Below are 24,927 nucleotides of genomic sequence, written 5' to 3' on the forward strand. Positions count from 1 at the left end.
ACTGGCCGCTCTCTGACAAGATCTGCTTTCCTGTCATGCAGGAACTTTTGCGTTTTGTTGGCGGAGCAAAGACAAATGATGCAGCTTCTGCTGGAGGAGGTGGCTCAACTGAGGGCGGAGATCAGCAGGGCAAAGGTGATGCTGCGTTTTGGGGAAGGAGGCTTGGCTGGGCAGAACCCCCGAGAAAGCACTCCTTGGGCTTGTTGGTGGGGTCAGACTGCTGACTGCAGCAAGCCAGCCTTTGCCCCAGGGGCTTGCTGGGTGAGCTTCTGCGCTGCACAGGCCCTTCTCCAGGCCCAGTTTAAGCAGGCTGCTTGAGGCAGCAGAGGACTCCCGAGAGCCTTCCCTTGGCACGCCGGCACTCTGGCTCCTCTGGCTGGGCTCCTGAGGCAGGGATGAGACCCAGGCACGCTGACGGGGCCAGCCGTCGCTTGCAGGGCCCGAGCCCATCTCCCCGCTGACCTGCAGAGCGTGGAGGGTGGGGATGAGGGTGTGGCGACCCTCGTCAACCCACCTCGTGGCCATGGCCGTGGCCGTGGACACAGATTCTCTTCCTCAGTCCTCGTGGCTCACATCAGCAGCAGAGAGTCTTGCAGCTCTGTGGACGAGGCTTGCCTTGCCTTTCTGACACTGGCCCTTTGCCTCTGCCGGCGCTAGCAGCCACGCTGAACTGCCTGCTGATGTGGTCCTTTTCTGTGTTCGTTTATGGCGTTCCGAGGAAGTGAACCAGGCAGTGTCCCAGATGGCTTCGGAAGTCTACGTCGAGATGTCTGACTGGGCCCTGAAAAGCTCTGGTATGGACACAAGCAGCCCAATCTCCTTGCCCTGCGCTTGTCTGCAGCACTCCCCAAAGAAGCCTGTGCTCCGGGCGCTGCTCTCCAAAGCGGGGGAGCTTCAATGCTTCATGGGGTCCAAGAGCAAGGCTGTGGCACAGTGGCTCTCTCAGACTCCCTCCCAGTCCTGCCCTCGGCCTCCGCACGGGGGCCTGCGCACGGGTGCCTCCGCCGCTGCCCCCGCACGTGTTCCTGTGCTGTTGGAAGGGCTCTCTTCCTCTCCACTGCATTGGAAGAGGGAACGGCTGGGCCACCCTTTGCTGCCCATGCCGCAAGCCCTCAGTTTTGGTGTGCTGTCATTCACGTGGGCGCCCGCTGTCTCCCAGAACCCTCAGACCTTCTCCTCCTGGCGCTGTGAGAGAAGCAGTCACCACCAGGCCGGTGGCTGCTGTCATTCCCCTGCGCAGCTGGGCACCCCCAGCGGCGTGGGGAGGAGGAGAGGACTGACAGACGTGGAGCTGGCCGGCAGCATCAGAAATACTGTCTGAGCACCGAGTCCCCCTAGAATGTGGCCTCTTCCCGTCACCTGCTCTCCCTCCCTTCCAGGTGCCACCATCGACATGCAGAGAACTTCCGAGACCTACATCTGCAAAGAGAATTGGGGCTGCAGGCTTTTATGGCTCTTTCGCACTGCCAACCCCCCCGACACTATTTTGCAGGTATCGTAGCAGAACTCCTCAGGGAAGGTTTCCTGCCTCCCGCTGAAGTTGGGGACCGACCTCAGGGGCTCTGCCCTCGCTCCAGTGGCACTGCTCAAGCCCACAGTGTTGATCAGGTTCCTGAAAGCAAAGCTCGCACACAGGGCTGGGCTTGCTAGCAATCAGCGCTTCCCCTCAGGAGGGGAATGGAGCTGAACGGAGCCAAACTGCTGCATCTCGCCCACAGTGCTCTGCCCCAGCTGGGTGAAAGACTTTCTCCCTGGTTACCCTGTTTCCATGCCCATCCCTAACAGCGCCTTTTTGGGGCTGGCAGGCGGGAGGTGGGGGGTGCCCTGCAGAGCCACTGGGCAGAGAGGTGTTTCTGCTAGGCTCTGACTGGGACGGTTTCATAACCGCTGGTCTCCTCTGCCCCATAATCCTGAGAGCCCCCTTTCAGTCAGGCAGGGACGAAGGCCTCCTGCTTCTGTCCATTTCCTCCCACGTGCCTCATTTTCAAGCCAAAATAGACCCCAAGGAAACAACGGTGCCTACGCTTCAAGCTACGCGGGCCACTGTGTTGGCCCCAACACTCTCTCACTCTTCCTTGCTCTCGCGTTCTGCTTGCAGCCGGATGTTTCCCCAGGAAACTGCTGGCCTTTACAAGGGGATCAGGGCCAGGTGGTCATCAGGTTGCCAGCACGAGTCCATCTGACTGCCGTCACTGTGCAGCACATCTCCAAAGAAGTCTCTCCATCTGGGACCGTCATCAGCGCCCCCAGAGACGTCGCTGTCTTTGTGAGTCTCTGCTGGGCGCTTCTGGCGGGGATCTGGCCCTGGGGGAAAGCCATGGCAGGGTCTTGCTTGCTTTTGTGCGTCCTCTGAGGTTTGCGTCCTGCTCTCTCCTGAGCACTGCAGTGCCCTAGCGGGACACTTCAAGGGCTCTAGGGGTTTCATCCCTCTTGAGACTTGCTTGGGACAAGCACCTCAGGGTTCCTGAGCAGAAGTCAAGGCCGAGCCTGAGCTCCACCACAGCGAGTGCTAGCCTACTGCTAGAGCCCCAGGAGAGGGTGGGGAGATAGCAGGGCTGATCCAGCACGTAGGTTCCCTCTTTGTGGGGACGAGTCTGAGCTGATCTCCTTGTGCTTTGCCCCTGAGGGAGTGGATGCGGACAGAGAAGAGGAAACTCTCCTTGGGACGTTCACGTACAACGTGGCAAAGGAGACCATTCAGACCTTCCCTCTGAAGGTACGGGCCACGCGCAGGGGCAAGGTGCCAGGGAGCAAACCAGGTTTGCCTGCAAGTCCATGGCAGGAAGAGCGTGAATGCTTTCTCCCTGGGCCGAGGGACAGTGTCCTCTCCTCCCAGCACAGCGTGCCCCTTCTCTCCCCGTGCTCTCACGCCTGCCAGGAGGAAAGCGGGCAGAGCAGACAGCGGGAGCTTGGTGGGGTTGCACAGCAGCCGCCCCCCACACAGGAGCACCTCCCCGGCCTCTCTGCCAGCACAGAGCAAGCAGCAGAGGGAAGGGGCAGAGGGGAGGGAGACTGAGCCCCAGCAGGGCTGGCATGCAGAGGATGCCAGCTGCTTTCCCCCTTCCCGTGTCCCCAGCAGCCCCGGTACCAGCAGCGAGCCTCAGATTGCCACAGCCGCTCCCACGCACTTTCAGGAGCTCGTTCCTGAGCAGGAGCAGGGCTGGCAGGGGGAGGCACCTTCATTGCATTGTCGCTCCTAACAGCCCCGCTTCCTTTTCCCGCTTTTCTTCCCAGAACGCGCCGCTTCCCAGAGCCTTTGCACGTGTCAAACTTCTGGTGAAGAGCAACTGGGGAAACCCAGCGTACACCTGCATTTATCGAGTGCAGGTTCACGGGAAGATGGCAAAACCAGAAAGCCTCGAGTAAAGCCAGAGGAAAAAGAGAAGGGCATACAGAAAAGAGCAGCAGAAGGGGAAGGAACAAGAAAATAAAAAAGATGTGGCAATTCAGATTGGTGCAGAAGCTCTGTCTCCAAAGTGGGGTGTGCAAGAAGGCCCTTTGGGGGGAGGGCGGGAGCGTGCTGGAACCGTTAGGACCTCTCCTTAATTTTTTCTGCAACCTGAGGAAGGCAGTAAGCACTCCTGAGGTTTACTCCAGAGAGGAGAGGCCCAGCCTGGCACCGCTCCTTCTCCCGCCACCCCGGGAGGCTCCGCAAGCGGCACCGGCCCAGGGCGGGCAGAGGGGCCCGGCTGCAGTTTACCACAGGCAGACGGCCACCCGGCCCCGAGCGGGCTCTGCAGGAGCTCTCCCCGGAGCCCGCCCACCCTCTTCCTGGCCTCTCAGCCAATGGCGCCCGCCAGGCAGTGACAGGCAGGGCCCGCCCCCAGCCAGTGCAGCGCCCTTCTCTGTCCCCGCCCCCTCCGGCCCGCTGCCGTGGCAACGGGGCCGACTGCAGGCACGGCCTGCGGGCCGAGCGAGGAGCCTTGGGACAGCTCTTCGGGGCTGCCAGGGCCGGGGGCTGGGAGCTCCTCCCTTACTTTCCCGACGGCGGCGCCGCAGGAGCAGATGGAACCGTTTGGCCTAGCACCTTCCCAGCATCCCGGCTGTCGGTTTGTCGGTGACCCCCCAGTTTCTGTGAAAGGGGGGTGGGGAGCCTGTCTGAGCGGCCTGTGGGAAAGCCCCCCGTTCCTCGGCCCATCAACGTCCCCGCTCTAGAGCTGGCTGCTCTCTGTCGGGGGTCCTTTTGTGTCACATTGAGTAGTGTCGACGGGGAATTTTCCAGCGCTTGGCCCCTGGTTATTCTGCCCTTGGCATTGGGACGACCCTGACCCGTCTTTGCTCTTGACGGACCACCCTCTCTGGGGTTCCCAGAAAGGCTGTGCGGTTCTGCAGCCCTTGGGCTGTTCCCGTCATGGGCTCCACCATGTAACACTCGAGGCCCCTCGGTCCCCCAGTGCTGCATTGTGCAACACTTGGCTGTTCCCTCCCGCTGTTGCTATCATGGGCATCGTGTCCTGGGCTACAACGCCGCCTGCGCTAAGGACATCCCGGGCAGCCAGTCGGAAAGCTCGTCCAAAGGGTTCCAGGGATGGGGAGGGTTAGAACCCCGTCTTCCTGGCAGCTGTCTAACAGCAGGGAGTATTGGGAGGGGGTCAGGGTGGCAGGAGCATTCCCTGCGGGGTGCTGGAGGCTCCCAAGGGGTTCCTGAGAGATGGGGCTGGGGAGTGGGCATCCCAGGATGCTCGGGGGGGTTCTCATGCTGCTGGAAATGGTTTGTAAAGCTAAGCAGAAACGGCAATTGTCCCATTAGCTTTGTATGACGGTAGGCACCTTAGGTGGGACCATCCCCCGTGCATCCAGCGCCGTAATAAAGAGAATGCCTGCTTCTCGATGCTACGTTGGTGTGAAGAGGCTGATTCCCCATTTCGGTGACAGTTTGGGCGACCCAGATGGGACTCCGCTTCTGAATCTCGACGGATCCGCGGGATCGCAGGACCCCCAGCCGGCACCGAGGGATTCTCGGGAAGAACCTCCGAAGCCCGGACCGAAGAGCTGTGAGCAGGACCCCTGGGAAGGTAAAGGCATCCCTTTTCTGATTAAAAGGGCGGTTGCCTGCCCGTCAGGCGCGGCGAAGGCCTCGCAGGGTTGGGCTGTAAAGGTACCTAAGGGAAGGATTGGATCCTATGGGGCCCAAGTCCCTAGGACACCTGTGTCTGGAAACCTTTGGCCGAAGGGGTGGGTTGGAGTCCCACTGAAGGTAATCTAGGGGTTCGAGTCCCCTTCTGGGGAATGCCTCTGACTATTTTGTGCCAAGTTATTGTTTCTCTGTTTGGTGTTGCTGTATCTTTTATGGCGGGCACTAAGCCCGCTGCGGGAGGGGGGATTCGGAAAAGATCTCCCCTAGGACGTATCGTGAAACATTGGAGGAAATTGGGAGGGGAGCCTCTCACTCGGAAACAGCTTCTAGAATATGGTAACAATTGGTGGCCAATGTATAGTCTCGAAGATCAGGCAAAATGGCCAAAGAATGGAACTCTGAGATATACTACTATAGTACAACTGATGGTACTTTGCAGGCGGGAGGGTAAATGGGATGAAGTAGCAGACGTGGATTTATTTTTCACACTAAGGAACCACCCGGAATGGCAGAAGGAACGCAGAATAATCCCACAGGATCCTCTGATCTTGGCTCTAGAAAAGGAGGGGAGGGGTAGGAATTTAAAACGATGGGGTTCTGCTTGTAGAAAATCCGCTCCTTTCGTACAAGCCCATCTTGCCTCTTACTGGGTTTTTCTTCTTGGCATACAAAAGAGTTCCGAAAGGAGAAAGGCTGGCAGAAGCAGCTGCCCCACGGGTTGAGAGCAAAGCCCCCGTTCCAGGCTGCTTTCTGGTTTCCCGGGGGTGCCCAGGAGAGCTGGAACCCTGCCCGGCAGCACAGGCCAGGCAGCCGCCCGGCACAGGAGCGTGGCAGGGTTTGGCGGGCCCAGAGGCATGTGCTCCCACCGCCCAGGAGAGCGGCAGCCGTGCTGCCCCAGGGGAGCCCACCGGCTCTCCCCGCCCTGCTGCGCCCTGGGGAGCCCCAGTGTGATGTCAGAGCCACCAGTGTGAGGTCAGAGCTGGCCGCCCGCACAGCCCTGTGGCGCGCGGGCAAGGAGCCCCCAGCTGCCGTGTGGCTCTTGCCCTGGGCAGGCGCGCTCCTGCTGTGGGGCAGCGTGGGGCTGCTGCCGGAGCTGTTTTTGCCTGGGCAGGCCACGCTGCTGGGGCTGAGGGGGAAGAGCGGAGCGGGGAGCCTGCCTTTGCCCAGAGATGGCGAGGAGAAAGGCCGCCGAGAGAAGACGCCAAGGGCCCTCCCAAGGCTCCTTGGGGAACGAGGCCGGCCAACAGCCGGCAGGGGAGGCAGCGGGGCCGAGCCGCTGCCAGACGAGTAGGTACGAAGCCTGGCATGTGCCCGGGGCATCAGGTTGGGCTGGTAGCACGGACGTGGCCTAGCACGGTCAGTGGGGTGCGGAGCAGCCTGGGGAAGCCGACAGAAGTTTTCTGAAGAAGAGCCCCGTGGTTTGCGACGCCCCCCTTCTGTGGGGACGGGTCTCGGCGGAAAGCCTGGCTCACTCTCGCAGCCAAAAGGCAGTGTGCAGCAGGGGCTTTTGGGGAGGCGGTAGCCTCGTGCTGCAGGGTCGGAGCCCAGCCCTGCTGCACGGGGAGGCCAAGCCCCTGGGGCCTGAGACTGGCCCCCTCGGGACGCTGAGGCGCGATCCTGCCTGGCTGATGGGAGCAGCTGTGCGGGGCAGAGAGGGGTCGGGAGACCTGGGAGTGCCCAGGGAAGAGGTGGGGGGGGCGGTGGGGGGGGACAGCAGCCCGTGCCCCCTCCCCGAACGGCCACTGGGAGGTGTCTGCCGCGGGGCAGGGTGGGGCCAGGGGCCAGGGAGCAGGGAGGGACGGGCTGAGAATCGGGCTGTGCTGCCGGGTGGGCTTCCCGAGGCGGGGGGTCTGCTGCTGCCAGCTTGCTCCCACTGCAGGCCTGTAAAGCAAAGGATGGGGAAAGGAGAGGGGGGGCCCGCTGGGAGCAGCCCAGCTGTGCTGGCCTCTCTCGCTGCTGCTGGGACGGCCCGTCCTCTGGCAAGGGCCGCCACTCAGGCTACTCCTGCCCGCCTTCTTCACTGTGCTCGCCGATTGACCCTTGCTTCTGCGCAAACGCAGTCCTAGGATCACGTAGACGTTGTCCTTCAAGACTACTGTTGCCATTCTTCTGTTTCTTCCTATCTTCATGGTTCCGTGCATCTGTTCTCCCAAGGCCGAGTTGTCTGTAACGAGATTATCCCGGAGCCCCCTCTTATCTTATAACTGTTCTTCTAGCTACTCCCTAAATCACATCAAACTGTAAGGCATTCACAACACCCTTAAATCACACCAGGGTGTCTTCTGAGCTAATGAAGAGACTAAGGTATTTACCACATCTTTCTTGCTCTTGTGGTTTTTAACCCTTTCGACAGGAGTCCCTCTTTTTCAGGCAAAAGGTGGCCCTGCAGAAGAAGAGGATCTTCCAAGTCGTCTTCTTGTTGCTCCCCGTGGCTCTTGGTGAGTTTGCATGAGCAGACACCTGAGAGCGACAGCCAGGCTGTGCTGCATGCCAGCTTTCCGCTGGCCAGCTTTCCTTTTGGGCCAGTATGGGCGGAAACTCCCATGGCCCAAGCGCTTCCCGAGTACGTCCCGGAGTGGGCCTGCCTTTTGGCCTGCCAGTAAGACTGGGAGTCTCCCAGCCATGCTGCTGCTCTGGCCACTGGACCACATGGCTTGCTTCGTCTGCAAGTCCGCGAGAGAAGGGCGTAGCTACTTCCAAGCCTGAACTGGGCATTCCCAGAGGGGAGGGGCCGTGCAGGGGGACCCATGGGGAGGTACGTACCTCTCCTAGCCCATGCAGCCTGGTCTCGGGGCTCCCTGAAGCAGCGAGGGGAAGCGGGGAATAGCTCTGGGGCACTGAGCACACCTGAGGCTCACGGCTGCGCAGTCCCCTCAAGCCTGGGCCGATGGCTTCCGGGCAGAGGCGCGTCCTCTCTCCGCACCCCGCGTTCCCCACCTCCTCAGCTCACCTGCTGCCCCACCCCTAAGGCAACAGGCCGGAGACAACGCGACTGCAGGCATCGCTAGCGACCCCAGTAAAATAACTCTCTCTTGATGATGTGAATTGCAGCTGCTGTCTACTGCGGGACCTCACTGTCAGCGTGGACAATGCAGCCAAAGGGACTGCTGGAGGTCGGTGACTCCTGTGGCACAGGCACCTCTCGCAACAGAGCATCGCTGAGAGCGGCTGGATAAATCACGGGCTCTCCTGCTGCCACGCAGGGTGACCCAAAGAAGCAGCAGCTTGTGCCGAGTCTTCCTAGGGAAGCCTCTCCTGGGAAGCCCCGGCGGCTCTGGTAGCGGATGCTCGAACCGAGCGTTTTTCCCTTTCAGGCGCCGGCACTTGTGTCTGCAGAAGACCTGAAGACCCTGCGGTAAGAGACGTTTCCTGAGCTGGCATTGGTTCTGTGCAGAAGCGTCAGCCGACCTCGTGCTACCTGCACTCGTTTTGCTAACAGCCAGGGCTCCCGTACCTCCTACCTGCCTTTGCCTTCTGCTCAAACTGGTGTGGAAGGGAAGCGCTCGCAAAGCAGGGGAAGCACACGTGTCTCTCCTTCTTGCTGAGCTGAGACGCTCCCCAGAGGGGACTGGCCGCTCTCTGACAAGATCTGCTTTCCTGTCATGCAGGAACTTTTGCGTTTTGTTGGCGGAGCAAAGACAAATGATGCAGCTTCTGCTGGAGGAGGTGGCTCAACTGAGGGCGGAGATCAGCAGGGCAAAGGTGATGCTGCGTTTTGGGGAAGGAGGCTTGGCTGGGCAGAACCCCCGAGAAAGCACTCCTTGGGCTTGTTGGTGGGGTCAGACTGCTGACTGCAGCAAGCCAGCCTTTGCCCCAGGGGCTTGCTGGGTGAGCTTCTGCGCTGCACAGGCCCTTCTCCAGGCCCAGTTTAAGCAGGCTGCTTGAGGCAGCAGAGGACTCCCGAGAGCCTTCCCTTGGCACGCCGGCACTCTGGCTCCTCTGGCTGGGCTCCTGAGGCAGGGATGAGACCCAGGCACGCTGACGGGGCCAGCCGTCGCTTGCAGGGCCCGAGCCCATCTCCCCGCTGACCTGCAGAGCGTGGAGGGTGGGGATGAGGGTGTGGCGACCCTCGTCAACCCACCTCGCGGCCATGGCCGTGGCCGTGGACACAGATTCTCTTCCTCAGTCCTCGTGGCTCACATCAGCAGCAGAGAGTCTTGCAGCTCTGTGGACGAGGCTTGCCTTGCCTTTCTGACACTGGCCCTTTGCCTCTGCCGGCGCTAGCAGCCACGCTGAAGTGCCTGCTGATGTGGTCCTTTTCTGTGTTCGTTTATGGCGTTCCCAGGAAGTGAACCAGGCAGTGTCCCAGATGGCTTCGGAAGTCTACGTCGAGATGTCTGACTGGGCCCTGAAAAGCTCTGGTATGGACACAAGCAGCCCAATCTCCTTGCCCTGCGCTTGTCTGCAGCACTCCCCAAAGAAGCCTGTGCTCCGGGCGCTGCTCTCCAAAGCGGGGGAGCTTCAATGCTTCATGGGGTCCAAGAGCAAGGCTGTGGCACAGTGGCTCTCTCAGACTCCCTCCCAGTCCTGCCCTCGGCCTCCGCACGGGGGCCTGCGCACGGGTGCCTCCGCCGCTGCCCCCGCACGTGTTCCTGTGCTGTTGGAAGGGCTCTCTTCCTCTCCACTGCATTGGAAGAGGGAACGGCTGGGCCACCCTTTGCTGCCCATGCCGCAAGCCCTCAGTTTTGGTGTGCTGTCATTCACGTGGGCGCCCGCTGTCTCCCAGAACCCTCAGACCTTCTCCTCCTGGCGCTGTGAGAGAAGCAGTCACCACCAGGCCGGTGGCTGCTGTCATTCCCCTGCACAGCTGGGCACCCCCAGCGGCGTGGGGAGGAGGAGAGGACTGACAGACGTGGAGCTGGCCGGCAGCATCAGAAATACTGTCTGAGCACTCTAGCTGCCCCAGGGGAGCCCACCGGCTCTCCCCGCCCTGCTGCGCCCTGGGGAGCCCCAGTGTGATGTCAGAGCCACCAGTGTGAGGTCAGAGCTGGCCGCCCGCACAGCCCTGTGGCGCGCGGGCAAGGAGCCCCCAGCTGCCGTGTGGCTCTTGCCCTGGGCAGGCGCGCTCCTGCTGTGGGGCAGCGTGGGGCTGCTGCCGGAGCTGTTTTTGCCTGGGCAGGCCACGCTGCTGGGGCTGAGGGGGAAGAGCGGAGCGGGGAGCCTGCCTTTGCCCAGAGATGGCGAGGAGAAAGGCCGCCGAGAGAAGACGCCAAGGGCCCTCCCAAGGCTCCTTGGGGAACGAGGCCGGCCAACAGCCGGCAGGGGAGGCAGCGGGGCCGAGCTGCTGCCAGACGAGTAGGTACGAAGCCTGGCATGTGCCCGGGGCATCAGGTTGGGCTGGTAGCACGGACGTGGCCTAGCACGGTCAGTGGGGTGCGGAGCAGCCTGGGGAAGCCGACAGAAGTTTTCTGAAGAAGAGCCCCGTGGTTTGCGAAGCCCCCCTTCTGTGGGGACGGGTCTCGGCGGAAAGCCTGGCTCACTCTCGCAGCCAAAAGGCAGTGTGCAGCAGGGGCTTTTGGGGAGGCGGTAGCCTCGTGCTGCAGGGTCGGAGCCCAGCCCTGCTGCACGGGGAGGCCAAGCCCCTGGGGCCTGAGACTGGCCCCCTCGGGACGCTGAGGCGCGATCCTGCCTGGCTGATGGGAGCAGCTGTGCGGGGCAGAGAGGGGTCGGGAGACCTGGGAGTGCCCAGGGAAGAGGTGGGGGGGGGCGGTGGGGGGGGGACAGCAGCCCGTGCCCCCTCCCCGAACGGCCACTGGGAGGTGTCTGCCGCGGGGCAGGGTGGGGCCAGGGGCCAGGGAGCAGGGAGGGACGGGCTGAGAATCGGGCTGTGCTGCCGGGTGGGCTTCCCGAGGCGGGGGGTCTGCTGCTGCCAGCTTGCTCCCACTGCAGGCCTGTAAAGCAAAGGATGGGGAAAGGAGAGGGGGGGCCCGCTGGGAGCAGCCCAGCTGTGCTGGCCTCTCTCACTGCTGCTGGGACGGCCCGTCCTCTGGCAAGGGCCGCCACTCAGGCTACTCCTGCCCGCCTTCTTCACTGTGCTCGCCGATTGACCCTTGCTTCTGCGCAAACGCAGTCCTAGGATCACGTAGACGTTGTCCTTCAAGACTACTGTTGCCATTCTTCTGTTTCTTCCTATCTTCATGGTTCCGTGCATCTGTTCTCCCAAGGCCGAGTTGTCTGTAACGAGATTATCCCGGAGCCCCCTCTTATCTTATAACTGTTCTTCTAGCTACTCCCTAAATCACATCAAACTGTAAGGCATTCACAACACCCTTAAATCACACCAGGGTGTCTTCTGAGCTAATGAAGAGACTAAGGTATTTACCACATCTTTCTTGCTCTTGTGGTTTTTAACCCTTTCGACAGGAGTCCCTCTTTTTCAGGCAAAAGGTGGCCCTGCAGAAGAAGAGGATCTTCCAAGTCGTCTTCTTGTTGCTCCCCGTGGCTCTTGGTGAGTTTGCATGAGCAGACACCTGAGAGCGACAGCCAGGCTGTGCTGCATGCCAGCTTTCCGCTGGCCAGCTTTCCTTTTGGGCCAGTATGGGCGGAAGCTCCCATGGCCCAAGCGCTTCCCGAGTACGTCCCGGAGTGGGCCTGCCTTTTGGCCTGCCAGTAAGACTGGGAGTCTCCCAGCCATGCTGCTGCTCTGGCCACTGGACCACATGGCTTGCTTCGTCTGCAAGTCCGCGAGAGAAGGGCGTAGCTACTTCCAAGCCTGAACTGGGCATTCCCAGAGGGGAGGGGCCGTGCAGGGGGACCCATGGGGAGGTACGTACCTCTCCTAGCCCATGCAGCCTGGTCTCGGGGCTCCCTGAAGCAGCGAGGGGAAGCGGGGAATAGCTCTGGGGCACTGAGCACACCTGAGGCTCACGGCTGCGCAGTCCCCTCAAGCCTGGGCCGATGGCTTCCGGGCAGAGGCGCGTCCTCTCTCCGCACCCCGCGTTCCCCACCTCCTCAGCTCACCTGCTGCCCCACCCCTAAGGCAACAGGCCGGAGACAACGCGACTGCAGGCATCGCTAGCGACCCCAGTAAAATAACTCTCTCTTGATGATGTGAATTGCAGCTGCTGTTTACTGCGGGACCTCACTGTCAGGGTGGACAATGCAGCCAAAGGGACTGCTGGAGGTCGGTGACTCCTGTGGCACAGGCACCTCTCGCAACAGAGCATCGCTGAGAGCGGCTGGATAAATCACGGGCTCTCCTGCTGCCACGCAGGGTGACCCAAAGAAGCAGCAGCTTGTGCCGAGTCTTCCTAGGGAAGCCTCTCCTGGGAAGCCCCGGCGGCTCTGGTAGCGGATGCTCGAACCGAGCGTTTTTCCCTTTCAGGCGCCGGCACTTGTGTCTGCAGAAGACCTGAAGACCCTGCGGTAAGAGACGTTTCCTGAGCTGGCATTGGTTCTGTGCAGAAGCGTCAGCCGACCTCGTGCTACCTGCACTCGTTTTGCTAACAGCCAGGGCTCCCGTACCTCCTACCTGCCTTTGCCTTCTGCTCAAACTGGTGTGGAAGGGAAGCGCTCGCAAAGCAGGGGAAGCACACGTGTCTCTCCTTCTTGCTGAGCTGAGACGCTCCCCAGAGGGGACTGGCCGCTCTCTGACAAGATCTGCTTTCCTGTCATGCAGGAACTTTTGCGTTTTGTTGGCGGAGCAAAGACAAATGATGCAGCTTCTGCTGGAGGAGGTGGCTCAACTGAGGGCGGAGATCAGCAGGGCAAAGGTGATGCTGCGTTTTGGGGAAGGAGGCTTGGCTGGGCAGAACCCCCGAGAAAGCACTCCTTGGGCTTGTTGGTGGGGTCAGACTGCTGACTGCAGCAAGCCAGCCTTTGCCCCAGGGGCTTGCTGGGTGAGCTTCTGCGCTGCACAGGCCCTTCTCCAGGCCCAGTTTAAGCAGGCTGCTTGAGGCAGCAGAGGACTCCCGAGAGCCTTCCCTTGGCACGCCGGCACTCTGGCTCCTCTGGCTGGGCTCCTGAGGCAGGGATGAGACCCAGGCACGCTGACGGGGCCAGCCGTCGCTTGCAGGGCCCGAGCCCATCTCCCCGCTGACCTGCAGAGCGTGGAGGGTGGGGATGAGGGTGTGGCGACCCTCGTCAACCCACCTCGTGGCCATGGCCGTGGCCGTGGACACAGATTCTCTTCCTCAGTCCTCGTGGCTCACATCAGCAGCAGAGAGTCTTGCAGCTCTGTGGACGAGGCTTGCCTTGCCTTTCTGACACTGGCCCTTTGCCTCTGCCGGCGCTAGCAGCCACGCTGAACTGCCTGCTGATGTGGTCCTTTTCTGTGTTCGTTTATGGCGTTCCGAGGAAGTGAACCAGGCAGTGTCCCAGATGGCTTCGGAAGTCTACGTCGAGATGTCTGACTGGGCCCTGAAAAGCTCTGGTATGGACACAAGCAGCCCAATCTCCTTGCCCTGCGCTTGTCTGCAGCACTCCCCAAAGAAGCCTGTGCTCCGGGCGCTGCTCTCCAAAGCGGGGGAGCTTCAATGCTTCATGGGGTCCAAGAGCAAGGCTGTGGCACAGTGGCTCTCTCAGACTCCCTCCCAGTCCTGCCCTCGGCCTCCGCACGGGGGCCTGCGCACGGGTGCCTCCGCCGCTGCCCCCGCACGTGTTCCTGTGCTGTTGGAAGGGCTCTCTTCCTCTCCACTGCATTGGAAGAGGGAACGGCTGGGCCACCCTTTGCTGCCCATGCCGCAAGCCCTCAGTTTTGGTGTGCTGTCATTCACGTGGGCGCCCGCTGTCTCCCAGAACCCTCAGACCTTCTCCTCCTGGCGCTGTGAGAGAAGCAGTCACCACCAGGCCGGTGGCTGCTGTCATTCCCCTGCGCAGCTGGGCACCCCCAGCGGCGTGGGGAGGAGGAGAGGACTGACAGACGTGGAGCTGGCCGGCAGCATCAGAAATACTGTCTGAGCACCGAGTCCCCCTAGAATGTGGCCTCTTCCCGTCACCTGCTCTCCCTCCCTTCCAGGTGCCACCATCGACATGCAGAGAACTTCCGAGACCTACATCTGCAAAGAGAATTGGGGCTGCAGGCTTTTATGGCTCTTTCGCACTGCCAACCCCCCCGACACTATTTTGCAGGTATCGTAGCAGAACTCCTCAGGGAAGGTTTCCTGCCTCCCGCTGAAGTTGGGGACCGACCTCAGGGGCTCTGCCCTCGCTCCAGTGGCACTGCTCAAGCCCACAGTGTTGATCAGGTTCCTGAAAGCAAAGCTCGCACACAGGGCTGGGCTTGCTAGCAATCAGCGCTTCCCCTCAGGAGGGGAATGGAGCTGAACGGAGCCAAACTGCTGCATCTCGCCCACAGTGCTCTGCCCCAGCTGGGTGAAAGACTTTCTCCCTGGTTACCCTGTTTCCATGCCCATCCCTAACAGCGCCTTTTTGGGGCTGGCAGGCGGGAGGTGGGGGGTGCCCTGCAGAGCCACTGGGCAGAGAGGTGTTTCTGCTAGGCTCTGACTGGGACGGTTTCATAACCGCTGGTCTCCTCTGCCCCATAATCCTGAGAGCCCCCTTTCAGTCAGGCAGGGACGAAGGCCTCCTGCTTCTGTCCATTTCCTCCCACGTGCCTCATTTTCAAGCCAAAATAGACCCCAAGGAAACAACGGTGCCTACGCTTCAAGCTACGCGGGCCACTGTGTTGGCCCCAACACTCTCTCACTCTTCCTTGCTCTCGCGTTCTGCTTGCAGCCGGATGTTTCCCCAGGAAACTGCTGGCCTTTACAAGGGGATCAGGGCCAGGTGGTCATCAGGTTGCCAGCACGAGTCCATCTGACTGCCGTCACTGTGCAGCACATCTCCAAAGAAGTCTCTCCATCTGGGACCGTCATCAGCGCCCCCAGAGACGTCGCTGTCTTTGTGAGTCTCTGCTGGGCGCTTCTGGCGGGGATCTGGCCCTGGGGGAAAGCCATGGCAGGGTCTTGCTTGCTTTTGTGCGTCCTCTGAGGTTTGCGTCCTGCTCTCTCCTGAGCACTGCAGTGCCCTAGCGGGACACTTCAAGGGCTCTAGGGGTTTCATCCCTCTTGAGACTTGCTTGGGACAAGCACCTCAGGGTTCCTGAGCAGAAGTCAAGGCCGAGCCTGAGCTCCACCACAGCGAGTGCTAGCCTACTGCTAGAGCCCCAGGAGAGGGTGGGGAGATAGCAGGGCTGATCCAGCACGTAGGTTCCCTCTTTGTGGGGACGAGTCTGAGCTGATCTCCTTGTGCTTTGCCCCTGAGGGAGTGGATGCGGACAGAGAAGAGGAAACTCTCCTTGGGACGTTCACGTACAACGTGGCAAAGGAGACCATTCAGACCTTCCCTCTGAAGGTACGGGCCACGCGCAGGGGCAAGGTGCCAGGGAGCAAACCAGGTTTGCCTGCAAGTCCATGGCAGGAAGAGCGTGAATGCTTTCTCCCTGGGCCGAGGGACAGTGTCCTCTCCTCCCAGCACAGCGTGCCCCTTCTCTCCCCGTGCTCTCACGCCTGCCAGGAGGAAAGCGGGCAGAGCAGACAGCGGGAGCTTGGTGGGGTTGCACAGCAGCCGCCCCCCACACAGGAGCACCTCCCCGGCCTCTCTGCCAGCACAGAGCAAGCAGCAGAGGGAAGGGGCAGAGGGGAGGGAGACTGAGCCCCAGCAGGGCTGGCATGCAGAGGATGCCAGCTGCTTTCCCCCTTCCCGTGTCCCCAGCAGCCCCGGTACCAGCAGCGAGCCTCAGATTGCCACAGCCGCTCCCACGCACTTTCAGGAGCTCGTTCCTGAGCAGGAGCAGGGCTGGCAGGGGGAGGCACCTTCATTGCATTGTCGCTCCTAACAGCCCCGCTTCCTTTTCCCGCTTTTCTTCCCAGAACGCGCCGCTTCCCAGAGCCTTTGCACGTGTCAAACTTCTGGTGAAGAGCAACTGGGGAAACCCAGCGTACACCTGCATTTATCGAGTGCAGGTTCACGGGAAGATGGCAAAACCAGAAAGCCTCGAGTAAAGCCAGAGGAAAAAGAGAAGGGCATACAGAAAAGAGCAGCAGAAGGGGAAGGAACAAGAAAATAAAAAAGATGTGGCAATTCAGATTGGTGCAGAAGCTCTGTCTCCAAAGTGGGGTGTGCAAGAAGGCCCTTTGGGGGGAGGGCGGGAGCGTGCTGGAACCGTTAGGACCTCTCCTTAATTTTTTCTGCAACCTGAGGAAGGCAGTAAGCACTCCTGAGGTTTACTCCAGAGAGGAGAGGCCCAGCCTGGCACCGCTCCTTCTCCCGCCACCCCGGGAGGCTCCGCAAGCGGCACCGGCCCAGGGCGGGCAGAGGGGCCCGGCTGCAGTTTACCACAGGCAGACGGCCACCCGGCCCCGAGCGGGCTCTGCAGGAGCTCTCCCCGGAGCCCGCCCACCCTCTTCCTGGCCTCTCAGCCAATGGCGCCCGCCAGGCAGTGACAGGCAGGGCCCGCCCCCAGCCAGTGCAGCGCCCTTCTCTGTCCCCGCCCCCTCCGGCCTGCTGCCGTGGCAACGGGGCCGACTGCAGGCACGGCCTGCGGGCCGAGCGAGGAGCCTTGGGGCAGCTCTTCGGGGCTGCCAGGGCCGGGGGCTGGGAGCTCCTCCCTTACTTTCCCGACGGCGGCGCCGCAGGAGCAGATGGAACCGTTTGGCCTAGCACCTTCCCAGCATCCCGGCTGTCGGTTTGTCGGTGACCCCCCAGTTTCTGTGAAAGGGGGGTGGGGAGCCTGTCTGAGCGGCCTGTGGGAAAGCCCCCCGTTCCTCGGCCCATCAACGTCCCCGCTCTAGAGCTGGCTGCTCTCTGTCGGGGGTCCTTTTGTGTCACATTGAGTAGTGTCGACGGGGAATTTTCCAGCGCTTGGCCCCTGGTTATTCTGCCCTTGGCATTGGGACGACCCTGACCCGTCTTTGCTCTTGACGGACCACCCTCTCTGGGGTTCCCAGAAAGGCTGTGCGGTTCTGCAGCCCTTGGGCTGTTCCCGTCATGGGCTCCACCATGTAACACTCGAGGCCCCTCGGTCCCCCAGTGCTGCATTGTGCAACACTTGGCTGTTCCCTCCCGCTGTTGCTATCATGGGCATCGTGTCCTGGGCTACAACGCCGCCTGCGCTAAGGACATCCCGGGCAGCCAGTCGGAAAGCTCGTCCAAAGGGTTCCAGGGATGGGGAGGGTTAGAACCCCGTCTTCCTGGCAGCTGTCTAACAGCAGGGAGTATTGGGAGGGGGTCAGGGTGGCAGGAGCATTCCCTGCGGGGTGCTGGAGGCTCCCAAGGGGTTCCTGAGAGATGGGGCTGGGGAGTGGGCATCCCAGGATGCTCGGGGGGGTTCTCATGCTGCTGGAAATGGTTTGTAAAGCTAAGCAGAAACGGCAATTGTCCCATTAGCTTTGTATGACGGTAGGCACCTTAGGTGGGACCATCCCCCGTGCATCCAGCGCCGTAATAAAGAGAATGCCTGCTTCTCGATGCTACGTTGGTGTGAAGAGGCTGATTCCCCATTTCGGTGACAGTTTGGGCGACCCAGATGGGACTCCGCTTCTGAATCTCGACGGATCCGCGGGATCGCAGGACCCCCAGCCGGCACCGAGGGATTCTCGGGAAGAACCTCCGAAGCCCGGACCGAAGAGCTGTGAGCAGGACCCCTGGGAAGGTAAAGGCATCCCTTTTCTGATTAAAAGGGCGGTTGCCTGCCCGTCAGGCGCGGCGAAGGCCTCGCAGGGTTGGGCTGTAAAGGTACCTAAGGGAAGGATTGGATCCTATGGGGCCCAAGTCCCTAGGACACCTGTGTCTGGAAACCTTTGGCCGAAGGGGTGGGTTGGAGTCCCACTGAAGGTAATCTAGGGGTTCGAGTCCCCTTCTGGGGAATGCCTCTGACTATTTTGTGCCAAGTTATTGTTTCTCTGTTTGGTGTTGCTGTATCTTTTATGGCGGGCACTAAGCCCGCTGCGGGAGGGGGGATTCGGAAAAGATCTCCCCTAGGACGTATCGTGAAACATTGGAGGAAATTGGGAGGGGAGCCTCTCACTCGGAAACAGCTTCTAGAATATGGTAACAATTGGTGGCCAATGTATAGTCTCGAAGATCAGGCAAAATGGCCAAAGAATGGAACTCTGAGATATACTACTATAGTACAACTGATGGTACTTTGCAGGCGGGAGGGTAAATGGGATGAAGTAGCAGACGTGGATTTATTTTTCACACTAAGGAACCACCCGGAATGGCAGAAGGAACGCAGAATAATCCCACAGGATCCTCTGATCTTGGCTCTAGAAAAGGAGGGGAGGGGTAGGAATTTAAAACGATGGGGTTCTGCTTGTAGAAAATCCGCTCCTTTCGTACAAGCCCATCTTGCCTCTTACTGGGTTTTTCTTCTTGGCATACAAAAGAGTTCCGAAAGGAGAAAGGCTGGCAGAAGCAGCTGCCCCACGGGTTGAGAGCAAAGCCCCCGTTCCAGGCTGCTTTCTGGTTTCCCGGGGGTGCCCAGGAGAGCTGGAACCCTGCCCGGCAGCACAGGCCAGGCAGCCGCCCGGCACAGGAGCGTGGCAGGGTTTGGCGGGCCCAGAGGCATGTGCTCCCACCGCCCAGGAGAGCGGCAGCCGTGCTGCCCCAGGGGAGCCCACCGGCTCTCCCCGCCCTGCTGCGCCCTGGGGAGCCCCAGTGTGATGTCAGAGCCACCAGTGTGAGGTCAGAGCTGGCCGCCCGCACAGCCCTGTGGCGCGCGGGCAAGGAGCCCCCAGCTGCCGTGTGGCTCTTGCCCTGGGCAGGCGCGCTCCTGCTGTGGGGCAGCGTGGGGCTGCTGCCGGAGCTGTTTTTGCCTGGGCAGGCCACGCTGCTGGGGCTGAGGGGGAAGAGCGGAGCGGGGAGCCTGCCTTTGCCCAGAGATGGCGAGGAGAAAGGCCGCCGAGAGAAGACGCCAAGGGCCCTCCCAAGGCTCCTTGGGGAACGAGGCCGGCCAACAGCCGGCAGGGGAGGCAGCGGGGCCGAGCCGCTGCCAGACGAGTAGGTACGAAGCCTGGCATGTGCCCGGGGCATCAGGTTGGGCTGGTAGCACGGACGTGGCCTAGCACGGTCAGTGGGGTGCGGAGCAGCCTGGGGAAGCCGACAGAAGTTTTCTGAAGAAGAGCCCCGTGGTTTGCGACGCCCCCCTTCTGTGGGGACGGGTCTCGGCGGAAAGCCTGGCTCACTCTCGCAGCCAAAAGGCAGTGTGCAGCAGGGGCTTTTGGGGAGGCGGTAGCCTCGTGCTGCAGGGTCGGAGCCCAGCCCTGCTGCACGGGGAGGCCAAGCCCCTGGGGCCTGAGACTGGCCCCCTCGGGACGCTGAGGCGCGATCCTGCCTGGCTGATGGGAGCAGCTGTGCGGGGCAGAGAGGGGTCGGGAGACCTGGGAGTGCCCAGGGAAGAGGTGGGGGGGGCGGTGGGGGGGGACAGCAGCCCGTGCCCCCTCCCCGAACGGCCACTGGGAGGTGTCTGCCGCGGGGCAGGGTGGGGCCAGGGGCCAGGGAGCAGGGAGGGACGGGCTGAGAATCGGGCTGTGCTGCCGGGTGGGCTTCCCGAGGCGGGGGGTCTGCTGCTGCCAGCTTGCTCCCACTGCAGGCCTGTAAAGCAAAGGATGGGGAAAGGAGAGGGGGGGCCCGCTGGGAGCAGCCCAGCTGTGCTGGCCTCTCTCGCTGCTGCTGGGACGGCCCGTCCTCTGGCAAGGGCCGCCACTCAGGCTACTCCTGCCCGCCTTCTTCACTGTGCTCGCCGATTGACCCTTGCTTCTGCGCAAACGCAGTCCTAGGATCACGTAGACGTTGTCCTTCAAGACTACTGTTGCCATTCTTCTGTTTCTTCCTATCTTCATGGTTCCGTGCATCTGTTCTCCCAAGGCCGAGTTGTCTGTAACGAGATTATCCCGGAGCCCCCTCTTATCTTATAACTATTCTTCTAGCTACTCCCTAAATCACATCAAACTGTAAGGCATTCACAACACCCTTAAATCACACCAGGGTGTCTTCTGAGCTAATGAAGAGACTAAGGTATTTACCACATCTTTCTTGCTCTTGTGGTTTTTAACCCTTTCGACAGGAGTCCCTCTTTTTCAGGCAAAAGGTGGCCCTGCAGAAGAAGAGGATCTTCCAAGTCGTCTTCTTGTTGCTCCCCGTGGCTCTTGGTGAGTTTGCATGAGCAGACACCTGAGAGCGACAACCAGGCTGTGCTGCATGCCAGCTTTCCGCTGGCCAGCTTTCCTTTTGGGCCAGTATGGGCGGAAACTCCCATGGCCCAAGCGCTTCCCGAGTACGTCCCGGAGTGGGCCTGCCTTTTGGCCTGCCAGTAAGACTGGGAGTCTCCCAGCCATGCTGCTGCTCTGGCCACTGGACCACATGGCTTGCTTCGTCTGCAAGTCCGCGAGAGAAGGGCGTAGCTACTTCCAAGCCTGAACTGGGCATTCCCAGAGGGGAGGGGCCGTGCAGGGGGACCCATGGGGAGGTACGTACCTCTCCTAGCCCATGCAGCCTGGTCTCGGGGCTCCCTGAAGCAGCGAGGGGAAGCGGGGAATAGCTCTGGGGCACTGAGCACACCTGAGGCTCACGGCTGCGCAGTCCCCTCAAGCCTGGGCCGATGGCTTCCGGGCAGAGGCGCGTCCTCTCTCCGCATCCCGCGTTCCCCACCTCCTCAGCTCACCTGCTGCCCCACCCCTAAGGCAACAGGCCGGAGACAACGCGACTGCAGGCATCGCTAGCGACCCCAGTAAAATAACTCTCTCTTGATGATGTGAATTGCAGCTGCTGTTTACTGCGGGACCTCACTGTCAGCGTGGACAATGCAGCCAAAGGGACTGCTGGAGGTCGGTGACTCCTGTGGCACAGGCACCTCTCGCAACAGAGCATCGCTGAGAGCGGCTGGATAAATCACGGGCTCTCCTGCTGCCACGCAGGGTGACCCAAAGAAGCAGCAGCTTGTGCCGAGTCTTCCTAGGGAAGCCTCTCCTGGGAAGCCCCGGCAGCTCTGGTAGCGGATGCTCGAACCGAGCGTTTTTCCCTTTCAGGCGCCGGCACTTGTGTCTGCAGAAGACCTGAAGACCCTGCGGTAAGAGACGTTTCCTGAGCTGGCATTGGTTCTGTGCAGAAGCGTCAGCCGACCTCGTGCTACCTGCACTCGTTTTGCTAACAGCCAGGGCTCCCGTACCTCCTACCTGCCTTTGCCTTCTGCTCAAACTGGTGTGGAAGGGAAGCGCTCGCAAAGCAGGGGAAGCACACGTGTCTCTCCTTCTTGCTGAGCTGAGACGCTCCCCAGAGGGGACTGGCCGCTCTCTGACAAGATCTGCTTTCCTGTCATGCAGGAACTTTTGCGTTTTGTTGGCGGAGCAAAGACAAATGATGCAGCTTCTGCTGGAGGAGGTGGCTCAACTGAGGGCGGAGATCAGCAGGGCAAAGGTGATGCTGCGTTTTGGGGAAGGAGGCTTGGCTGGGCAGAACCCCCGAGAAAGCACTCCTTGGGCTTGTTGGTGGGGTCAGACTGCTGACTGCAGCAAGCCAGCCTTTGCCCCAGGGGCTTGCTGGGTGAGCTTCTGCGCTGCACAGGCCCTTCTCCAGGCCCAGTTTAAGCAGGCTGCTTGAGGCAGCAGAGGACTCCCGAGAGCCTTCCCTTGGCACGCCGGCACTCTGGCTCCTCTGGCTGGGCTCCTGAGGCAGGGATGAGACCCAGGCACGCTGACGGGGCCAGCCGTCGCTTGCAGGGCCCGAGCCCATCTCCCCGCTGACCTGCAGAGCGTGGAGGGTGGGGATGAGGGTGTGGCGACCCTCGTCAACCCACCTCGCGGCCATGGCCGTGGCCGTGGACACAGATTCTCTTCCTCAGTCCTCGTGGCTCACATCAGCAGCAGAGAGTCTTGCAGCTCTGTGGACGAGGCTTGCCTTGCCTTTCTGACACTGGCCCTTTGCCTCTGCCGGCGCTAGCAGCCACGCTGAAGTGCCTGCTGATGTGGTCCTTTTCTGTGTTCGTTTATGGCGTTCCCAGGAAGTGAACCAGGCAGTGTCCCAGATGGCTTCGGAAGTCTACGTCGAGATGTCTGACTGGGCCCTGAAAAGCTCTGGTATGGACACAAGCAGCCCAATCTCCTTGCCCTGCGCTTGTCTGCAGCACTCCCCAAAGAAGCCTGTGCTCCGGGCGCTGCTCTCCAAAGCGGGGGAGCTTCAATGCTTCATGGGGTCCAAGAGCAAGGCTGTGGCACAGTGGCTCTCTCAGACTCCCTCCCAGTCCTGCCCTCGGCCTCCGCACGGGGGCCTGCGCACGGGTGCCTCCGCCGCTGCCCCCGCACGTGTTCCTGTGCTGTTGGAAGGGCTCTCTTCCTCTCCACTGCATTGGAAGAGGGAACGGCTGGGCCACCCTTTGCTGCCCATGCCGCAAGCCCTCAGTTTTGGTGTGCTGTCATTCACGTGGGCGCCCGCTGTCTCCCAGAACCCTCAGACCTTCTCCTCCTGGCGCTGTGAGAGAAGCAGTCACCACCAGGCCGGTGGCTGCTGTCATTCCCCTGCACAGCTGGGCACCCCCAGCGGCGTGGGGAGGAGGAGAGGACTGACAGACGTGGAGCTGGCCGGCAGCATCAGAAATACTGTCTGAGCACCGAGTCCCCCTAGAATGTGGCCTCTTCCCGTCACCTGCTCTCCCTCCCTTCCAGGTGCCACCATCGACATGCAGAGAACTTCCGAGACCTACATCTGCAAAGAGAATTGGGGCTGCAGGCTTTTATGGCTCTTTCGCACTGCCAACCCCCCCGACACTATTTTGCAGGTATCGTAGCAGAACTCCTCAGGGAAGGTTTCCTGCCTCCCGCTGAAGTTGGGGACCGACCTGAGGGGCTCTCCCCTCGCTCCAGTGGCACTGCTCAAGCCCACAGTGTTGATCAGGTTCCTGAAAGCAAAGCTCGCACACAGGGCTGGGCTTGCTAGCAATCAGCGCTTCCCCTCAGGAGGGGAATGGAGCTGAACGGAGCCAAACCGCTGCATCTCGCCCACAGTGCTCTGCCCCAGCTGGGTGAAAGACTTTCTCCCTGGTGACCCCGTTTCCACGCCCATCCCTAACAGCGCCTTTTTGGGGCTGGCAGGTGGGAGGTGGGGGTGCCCTGCAGAGCCACTGGGCAGAGAGGTGTTTCTGCTAGGCTCTGACTGGGACGGTTTCATAACCGCTGGTCTCCTCTGCCCCATAATCCTGAGAGCCCCCTTTCAGTCAGGCAGGGACGAAGGCCTCCTGCTTCTGTCCATTTCCTCCCACGCGCCTCATTTTCAAGCCAAAATAGACCCCACGGACACAACGGCGCCTACGCTTCAAGCTACGCGGGCCACTGTGTTGGCCCCAACACTCTCTCACTCTTCCTTGCTCTCGCGTTCTGCTTGCAGCCGGATGTTTCCCCAGGAAACTGCTGGCCTTTACAAGGGGATCAGGGCCAGGTGGTCATCAGGTTGCCAGCACGAGTCCATCTGACTGCCGTCACTGTGCAGCACATCTCCAAAGAAGTCTCTCCATCTGGGACCGTCATCAGCGCCCCCAGAGACGTCGCTGTCTTTGTGAGTCTCTGCTGGGCGCTTCTGGCGGGGATCTGGCCCTGGGGGAAAGCCATGGCAGGGTCTTGCTTGCTTTTGTGCGTCCTCTGAGGTTTGCGTCCTGCTCTCTCCTGAGCACTGCAGTGCCCTAGCGGGACACTTCAAGGGCTCTAGGGGTTTCATCCCTCTTGAGACTTGCTTGGGACAAGCACCTCAGGGTTCCTGAGCAGAAGTCAAGGCCGAGCCTGAGCTCCACCACAGCGAGTGCTAGCCTACTGCTAGAGCCCCAGGAGAGGGTGGGGAGATAGCAGGGCTGATCCAGCACGTAGGTTCCCTCTTTGTGGGGACGAGTCTGAGCTGCTCTCCTTGTGCTTTGCCCCTGAGGGAGTGGATGCGGACGGAGAAGAGGAAACTCTCCTTGGGACGTTCACGTACAACGTGGCAAAGGAGACCATTCAGACCTTCCCTCTGAAGGTACGGGCCACGCGCAGGGGCAAGGTGCCGGGGAGCAAACCAGGTTTGCCTGCAAGTCCATGGCAGGAAGAGCGTGAATGCTTTCTCCCTGGGCCGAGGGACAGTGTCCTCTCCTCCCAGCACAGCGTGCCCCTTCTCTCCCCGTGCTCTCACGCCTGCCAGGAGGAAAGCGGGCAGAGCAGACAGCGGGAGCTTGGTGGGGTTGCACAGCAGCCGCCCCCCGCACAGGAGCACCTCCCCGGCCTCTCTGCCAGCACAGAGCAAGCAGCAGAGGGAAGGGGCAGAGGGGAGGGAGACTGAGCCCCAGCAGGGCCGGCATGCAGAGGATGCCAGCTGCCTTCCCCCTTCCCGTGTCCCCAGCAGCCCCGGTACCAGCAGCGAGCCTCAGATTGCCACAGCCGCTCCCACCCACTTTCAGGAGCTCGTTCCTGAGCAGGAGCAGGGCTGGCAGGGAGAGACACCTTCATTGCATTGTCGCTCCTAACACCCCCGCTTCCTTTTCCCGCTTTTCTTCCCAGAACGCGCCGCTTCCCAGAGCCTTTGCACGTGTCAAACTTCTGGTGAAGAGCAACTGGGGAAACCCAGCGTACACCTGCATTTATCGAGTGCAGGTTCACGGGAAGATGGCAAAACCAGAAAGCCTCGACTAAAGCCAGAGGAAAAAGAGAAGGGCATACAGAAAAGAGCAGCAGAAGGGGAAGGAACAAGAAAATAAAAAAGATGTGGCAATTCAGATTGGTGCAGAAGCTCTGTCTCCAAAGTGGGGTGCGCAAGAAGGCCCTTTGGGGGGAGGGCGGGAGCGTGCGGGAACCGTTAGGACCTCTCCTTAATTTTTTCTGCAACCTGAGGAAGGCAGTAAGCACTCCTAAGGTTTACTCCAGAGAGGAGAGGCCCAGCCTGGCACCGCTCCTTCT

General features: G+C 61.2%; 1 protein-coding gene across 1 annotated transcript; it reads left to right on the top strand.

Moving 5' to 3' along the window:
- Nucleotides 1-57: 57 nt before the first annotated feature.
- Nucleotides 58-24,663, top strand: LOC309599218 (uncharacterized protein; the record flags this gene model as incomplete). The annotated part of the gene is made up of 12 exons (XM_082338043.1): nt 58-135; nt 719-794; nt 1,380-1,492; nt 2,099-2,266; nt 2,627-2,716; nt 3,235-3,362; nt 21,340-21,433; nt 22,017-22,092; nt 22,678-22,790; nt 23,396-23,563; nt 23,924-24,013; nt 24,532-24,663. Coding segments are annotated over 12 exons (1,326 nt in total), but the record flags the coding sequence as incomplete, so codon positions are not given.
- Nucleotides 24,664-24,927: the final 264 nt, after the last annotated feature.

The sequence above is a fragment of the Platalea leucorodia genome (assembly GCF_965183815.1).
Source record: "Platalea leucorodia genome assembly, contig: SUPER_19_unloc_1, whole genome shotgun sequence".
Taxonomy (NCBI): domain Eukaryota; kingdom Metazoa; phylum Chordata; class Aves; order Pelecaniformes; family Threskiornithidae; genus Platalea; species Platalea leucorodia.